General features: G+C 44.9%; 1 protein-coding gene across 1 annotated transcript in view; it reads left to right on the forward strand.

Moving 5' to 3' along the window:
• Positions 1-6,861, forward strand: part of PLS3 (plastin 3) — a 102,673-nt gene extending 95,812 nt beyond the window's left edge. The window contains 5 exon segments of the mRNA XM_075324869.1: positions 408-543; positions 663-796; positions 2,229-2,352; positions 3,724-3,848; positions 5,717-6,861. Coding sequence (XP_075180984.1) covers positions 408-543; positions 663-796; positions 2,229-2,352; positions 3,724-3,848; positions 5,717-5,849 — 652 coding nt within the window. The 3' untranslated portion in view covers positions 5,850-6,861.
• Positions 6,862-7,445: the final 584 nt, after the last annotated feature.

A 7,445-nucleotide genomic window follows, 5' to 3' on the forward strand; every position in this document is an offset into this window, starting at 1 on the left:
AGGTGAGCATGTGTGTGCGTGCTTGTGCGTGCTTGTGCGTGCTTGTGCGTGCTTGTGCGTGTATGTGTGTGTTTGTGCATGTGTGGAATAGCACAATAGGGGACCAGGATGGGACATTTAACAAGTTGTGGAAGGAATTGTCTGCATTTCAATGATTTCCTATGGAAAATCTTGCTTTGCTAAGTAACTTAGTTAACAAGCACAGTCCCAGAACGGATTGTTCTCGTTAACCAAGGTTCCACTGTATAGGAAAATGAATGCTATCAATTCTCTGGTGAAATACTTGCCCTTTTATGTACCGTATATGTGTCAATGGAAAAAGTCAAGAGATAACTCTCAGAAGCAGAGGGAAAAATTGAAAGTGCATAAGGGAATAATTTGGTTGCAAACTTGTGCCATTATTTTAGATTTTTTTTTTTTTTTCCCAGTGACTTACAAGATGCCCTAGTAATTCTACAGCTGTATGAAAAGATTAAAGTGCCAGTAGACTGGAGCAAAGTAAACAAGCCCCCATATCCCAAACTTGGAGCAAACATGAAGAAAGTAAGTGAAATCAGGATATAGGATTCCTCTTGGGTATCATTCAAATGTCCCTGCAAAACACAAGTTTGTGTCCACTGATGCTGTTTCCTCTATGCAACTTGTTTTCTTTGTTCTTCTAGCTTGAGAACTGTAATTACGCAGTGGACTTGGGAAAAAACAATGCCAAGTTCTCTCTGGTGGGCATTGGTGGGCAGGACCTCAACGATGGCAACGAAACATTGACCCTTGCCTTAGTTTGGCAAGTGATGAGAAAGTGAGTGTGAGCCTTTCCTTGGTTTCAGATGCTTGTTTTGATCAAAGCGTATGTGTAATGCATGTGTAGTGCCCTTGAGACCCTCGGGGTGCTACAAGGTTCTGCATCCCCACCAGGATGCAGGGCCTACCCCCTTAGGTACCCAGAACCCCACTGCCAGTACCAACAAGAACTGAGGATGTGGATGTGTAGCGCCCCTGAAGCTATCAGGGTGCTACAAGGTTCTGCATCCCCACCAGGATGCAGGGCCTACCCCCTAGGGCCCTGGGAGACCAGTGCCGGTAACAACAAAAACCTAGGTAATCCCAGTTTTCCCCAACAATCCCCCATACAATGGTACATAGCTAGGGTCGGACCAATGGCTAGCCACCTAGAGGTGGAGCAAGTTCACTAGTTGACCAGGTGGGAGGGGCAGACTGTGGGGAGTAGTCAGAGAGAGTGTCTGAGCAGGTGAGGAGTGAAGGTGGACGTGAGGAGGCGTTCTGACTAGTGTTAACCGTAACTTGGTACCCACGAGAGTAGTTGTTTGTGGAGTACTCCCGGAACTACGCACCGACAGGGTACAGGACCCTAGGACAGGAAAGAGCTTCAAGCTGACCTGTTAACACCTGCACAGTGAGAGGACCATCAAGGACCTCGCTGACCCTAAAAATCCAAAGACTCAGTAGCAAAGGGGAGAACCGGGGACAGGTCCAGAGACTCCAACCCCACAGGGTTCACGCTACCGTCAGGCGGACAGAAGTGGACAAACCACAGAACGGGGACCCCCGAGTTGTTCTACGCCACGGGGACCAGTTTACCAGAGACAGGTGCAGGGGAAGAAGGTACCAAAGTACTAAACTGGCACTGGGACGAAGGGGACCTGGAGGTGAAACCAGCCGGCCTCAGGTAACCAGTTACCACCAACCAGCAGTGAGTAAAAACCAGTGGCACTATACCTCTGTGTGGACTACCTTCTTCCGACGCCCGTTCCATCACCCATCCTTTGGGGCCCGGCCCTGCTTGTGGAAGGCCTACCATCCAGGCTGCAATTAAAACCAGCCCCAATAGTGACATTGTGCAGCGGCGGCTCCATTCATATAGCTGCAACACCGCAATGGCGTCATGAATGAAAACTAACCTAATCCCCTGTAAATACACCCCCATTACAAAAAGGGCCCAGTGACATTCCCAAGACATATACTGCCCGGAACGGAGTACCCCATATCTCTGGGCGCGACAGATGGACTTTCCTTTATATGTTTCATGGGTCTCTCTTCTCCCTTATTCTCATAGTCTCTAATATTATGTTTTAGGAGTGTCCTTTATTCTTGATTGAATAATAATAATGGTTGGGATGTGTGTCCTCTTCTGTTTCTTACATCTTCTATCTCATCTTCTGTGTCACTCTAAATACTTTGTTTTCTAAGCGAATACTTCCATGTTTCACCAGGTACACACTCAATGTCTTGTCGGACCTCGGAGATGGACAGAAAGTTAACGATGACATCATTGTCAATTGGGTGAACAAATGTTTGGCAGAATCTGGCAAGAGCTCCTCTATTCAGAACTTTAAGGTGATTCCCATATATCCATTCTCTAAGGCTATTATTGTTCTCTTAGGTCGGCTCCAGTCACATTCTCTTAGGCTGCTTGCACACTACGTTTTTTTAACATGCGTCCTGAACGTTTTTTTGCAGCAAGAACGGATCCAGTAGAAATGCGTTTTCATTTCAATGCATTTGCAATGGACTCGCGTCAACATGCGTTCACCTGCGTTTGCGTGCGTTATAGTGAGGATCCAGCGACTTGCAGTATTTTAACATTTTTCAAAAATGCTACTTGTAGCGTTTTTGAGCTGCGTCCAAATTCTGCAAGTCGCTGGATCCTGACTGTACTGCACGCAGCCGCATGTGAACGGTGGTATACTGATAGAAATGATCCTGTTTGCTGTAATCATGCCCAGAAACCAGCCGTGCGCCCTCTCTTTCGTGTGCGCCCTCTCTTTCGTGTGCGCCCTCTCTTTCGTGTGCGCCCTCTCTTTCGTGTGCGCCCTCTCTTTCGCGTGCGCCCTCTCTTTCGCGTGCGCCCTCTCTTTCGCGTGCGCCCTCTCTTTCGCGTGCGCCCTCTCTCTTTCGCGCGCCCTTTTCAGTTCCACTGACTACTGATCACATGACTTCATGACTTTGTGAAACTTTCTCCCATCTCCCTACTGCTTTTCCGGAGCTCAGCCACAGTGATCTTGGGGTTCTTCTTTACCTCTCTCACCAAGGCTCTTCTCCCACGATTGCTCAGTCTGGCTGAACGACCAGTTATAGGAAGAGTTCTGGTGTTCCCAAACTCCTTCCACTTAAGGATTATGGAGTCCCCTGTGCTCTTAGGAACCTTGAGTACTGCCGAAATTCGTTTGTAACCTTGGCCAGATCTGTGCCTTGCCACAATTCTGTCTCTGAGCTGCTCTGGCAGTTCCTTTTGACCTCATGATTCTCATTTGGTCTGACATGCACTGTGAGCTGTGAGGTCTTATATAGACATGTGTGCGCCTTTCCAAATCAATTCCTATCAGTTTAATTAAACACAGCTGGACTCCAATGAAAGAGTAGAACCATCTCAAGGAGGTTCACCAGGAAATGGACAGCATGTAACTTAAACATGAGTGTCTGAGCAAAGGGTCTGAATACTTATGACTTGTGATATTTCAGTTTTTCTTTAATAAATTTGCAAAAATGTTTACATTTTGTTTTTTTGTGGTTCAGAGTGTACATTAATGAGAAAAAAAATTGCCCTTTTTTGAATTTACCAAATGGCTGCAATGTAACAAAGTGAAAAATTTAAAGGGGTCTGAATACTTTCTGTACCCCACTGTATGTCCATCCCTCCTTGAAGCTTGTGCCTTTTTTCTTTATTTGTACATCAGCCACTTATTCCATTTTATTTACGTTCTTCAGGACAAATCGATCAGCACTAGTATTCCTGTGTTGGATCTGATCGATGCCATCCAACCTGGCAGTATTAACTATGACCTGGTGAAAATTGGTACACTTTCTGATGACGACAAACACAAGAATGCAACGTAAGTCTCAGCCATTAGTGGAATTGCAGGGTTTCTTTCCAACTCTTAATTGGATTGTCTTAAGAACTTATGTGGTTAAAATTGTAAAGTGCTAAGCAACATTGCTAGCAACATCGCTGCTGATGCACAACTTGCTAGCGATGTTGCTTAGTGTGACATCCAGCAACAACCTGGCCCCTGCTGTGAGGTCGTTGGTTGTTGCTGAATGTCCTGGGCCATTTTTTAGTTGTTGCTCCCCCGCTGTGAAGCACACATCGCTGTGTGTGACAGCGACAGAGCAACAACTAAATGTGCAGGCAGCAGGAGCCGGCTTCTGTGGACGCTGGTAACCACGGTAAACAGCGGGTAACCAAGAAGCCCTTTCCTTGGTTACCCGATATTTACCTTCGTTACCAGCGTCCGCCGCTCTCAGCTGTCAGTGCCGGCTCCTGCTCTGTGCACATGTAGCTGCAGTACACATCAGGTAATTAACCCGATGTGTGCTATAGCTAGGAGAGCAGGGAGCCAGCGCTAAGCAGTGTGTGCGGCTCCCTGCTCTCTGCACATGTAGCTGCAGTACACATCGGGTAATTAACCCGATGTGTACTGTAGCTAGGAGTGCAGGGAGCCAGCGCTAAGCAGTGTGTGCGGCTCCCTGCTCTCTGCACATGTAGCTGCAGTACACATCGGGTAATTAACCCGATGTGTACTGTGGCTAGGTGTGCAGGGAGCCAGCGCTAAGCGGTGTGTGCTGGTAACCAAGGTAAATATGGGGTTTGTTACCCGATATTTACCTTAGTTACCAAGCGCAGCATGCTTCCACGACGCTCCAGCGATCCCTGCCAGGTCAGGTTGCTGGTGGGATCGCTGGAGCGAAGTGTGACATCTCACCAGCGACCTCCTAGCAACTTACCAGCGATCCCTATCAGGTGGTATCGTTGTTGGGATCGCTGGTAAGTTGTTTAGTGTGACTGGGCCTTTAGTTTCATGGTTTAGTGTGTTGTGTAGATACTCTGCCAATTTGAGTGGTCAGTTACATAAGGAATGCGAACCACCCAAAGGGTCGTCTTTACAGCCTGCTCACGACGCTCTATAGCTGGCCAGATTACGGAGTCTAGTTGGCCTCAGTCTCGTGTGCCTCTCCCATGCTGCAGAGGTGAAGCTTCCCTGCTCCGAGAACTCAGACTAGAGTGGCGACCATGTTACTGGTCCAAGCATAAGTCTTCAGGAGTGTACTGCTCCCTGCAATGCAGAAAGCCAGAGGCAAGGAGCAGTGTGCTCCTGAAGAAAACCCTCTTCAAGCTTGTGATTTTCAGCTGGCAGATGCAGTAGAAACAAACTTTTCATTGCATAGTGTGGAATAAAATGCAAAACAGTCAGCAAACACAGATTCTCTCCTGCACTGCTGATATGCAGCAATGAGTGTCACAATCTGGTTGAGTAAAGGTACCTTGGTCTTATGGCCACAATGTAAGTTGTCACACAGTTGTATGCCCACCTCAGAAAGTTAAGTTGCTAGGATATGCCATAACTTGTCACTCAACCTCTGGGAACTCAGCTGGTTCTTAGATTGACGAGGCAACTGATATGCTTCAGTATTTTTTGCCTTTTGATAGAGGCCTTTCGGCCACCAGATATATGGTGGCACCATTCAGGGTCCTTTGGGCCAAGAATGCTGCTGTGCAGAGAAAACAGAAGGGGATCGTGGGATAGGCGGCGGGTGACTAACGATCCAATCAGTTTGCCATCACGTACTGAGATGTGATTAACCCTTCAAAGAAAGTTCTATTTTCTGTCTCGAAATATGGACTTCAGCAGAGTCAGTGTTAAGGAGCTAAACAAAGTCGAGGTCCATTTAATCTAACGTCACTTCTTTGGTTCTTCTCTAGATATGCCGTATCAATGGCCAGACGAATTGGAGCGAGAGTATATGCCTTACCAGACGACATTGTGGAAGTGAAGCCCAAAATGGTTATGACTGCGTTTGCGTGTTTGATGGGTCGAGGAATGAAGAAGGTGTAAATATCACAGTGGTTGTCTGTGGAGGAGTGTGACACCCACCGCCGGTCGTATGGCTTACAAATCCTGTCAGTTTGAGGCCTTTTCTCACTGTTGAGAACTTTTCTTTGACGGTGGCAAGATTTGCTTTGCAACATTAGAAACCTCCCAATCCTCAGGAAGAAGCGCTGTCCGCCTCAAGTGCTCTCTTTCCAAGCTGAACTGTCAAGATCACACCAAAATGCATTCATACTTGGACGTCTTGGGACCTTTTTTTGGTTTTTGACCGTTCTTCAAAGACATTCCGTTCCAAGTAGTGTCTTTTTTTTTTTTTTTTTTTCTTATTCATGACCTGTTATGACAGTCTTAATGAAAATCACATATGATATGTGTCGGTAGAAGACACATTTTGAAGGCCAGTGCCCACTATGGTGGTCATATTGTGCCCAATGGGCATGACTTCATTCCATACCAAAACTGCACAAATCACACCAATAAGAAAATCTTGTCCCATTAGATCAATCCATAGTGGAAACTGTAGACACTCCCTGTGTTCGGGTTTCCCATTCTCATCTCGGCCGTCATCTCATTTTATCATTCCAAGTTAATACTGAATGCATTTTTGTCTGCATCTTGGTTCAAACTTCAAGCATTACCATAAAGAATATTTTTTTTTTCATTTTTTGTTGTTTTTTTGTATAAGGCCTGCATGAACATTTATTTTTTGTAACAATTTTTATTTAACAAAAAAAAAATCTATCTGCTATAAAACTGACTTTTATCTGGAAATGCTGGGTTCATTTGTGCCAGAGACCACACACTGCACGTGAGCGGTATGTCTGCGATGTTTGCATCCAGGAAAGTGCAATGTAGGGGCCAAAGAATTAACATCTACATTAACATCTGTATTACACATTTTTGCAATATCGCTTTGGCAACCTGTTTGCTATACTGTTAAGATCATGCTGCTGTTTTATGCTGTTGATGATGATATGGAGGTAAAGCAGAATACAAATAAAGAAAATGTTTCAGCAACTGTCTGTTTTTTATCATTATTTTATCAACAAACAGCCATAACTTTTCATTATGTCCTTTCCAAAGTGGTTTTGTGAGCAAAATACACACCTTCTATACCCTTGGAACGCCAAATTAATAAGATTTGTATTACAAGCGCTAGGTGAAATCAATACAGCACAGCCTGAGAGTTCGTTTTATTACATCATGTGACCAACTTATATAGTATCCCAAACAAAGAAGTAACTATGCACCAATAAGAGCCACAGGGGTGTGTGTAGAAATGTGAAACTTCCCCACCCATTAGTGTTAGCTGAGCCCTATGACATTCAGTTATAAGACAAGATGGTTTCTATACAATACAAAATGGCTTATATTTTCTCACAGCTTATAAAAATATCAAATACAAAAAGACTCTCAATGCAATATATTGAAAATGCAAAAATCCTGTATTTAGTATAACTAAAGGGATAGTATTTAAAATCCTAAAATTGAGAGATCTACATGCAAAAGCAAATTCAGTGCACAATAAAAGTGTCTGGGTAATGACAAAAGTCCTATTGAAGCCAATAAAATGACATGAAAGGACAAATATACCAGTTCTGG

This window comes from Anomaloglossus baeobatrachus, chromosome 9, assembly GCF_048569485.1.
Source record: "Anomaloglossus baeobatrachus isolate aAnoBae1 chromosome 9, aAnoBae1.hap1, whole genome shotgun sequence".
In the NCBI taxonomy this organism is placed as follows: domain Eukaryota; kingdom Metazoa; phylum Chordata; class Amphibia; order Anura; family Aromobatidae; genus Anomaloglossus; species Anomaloglossus baeobatrachus.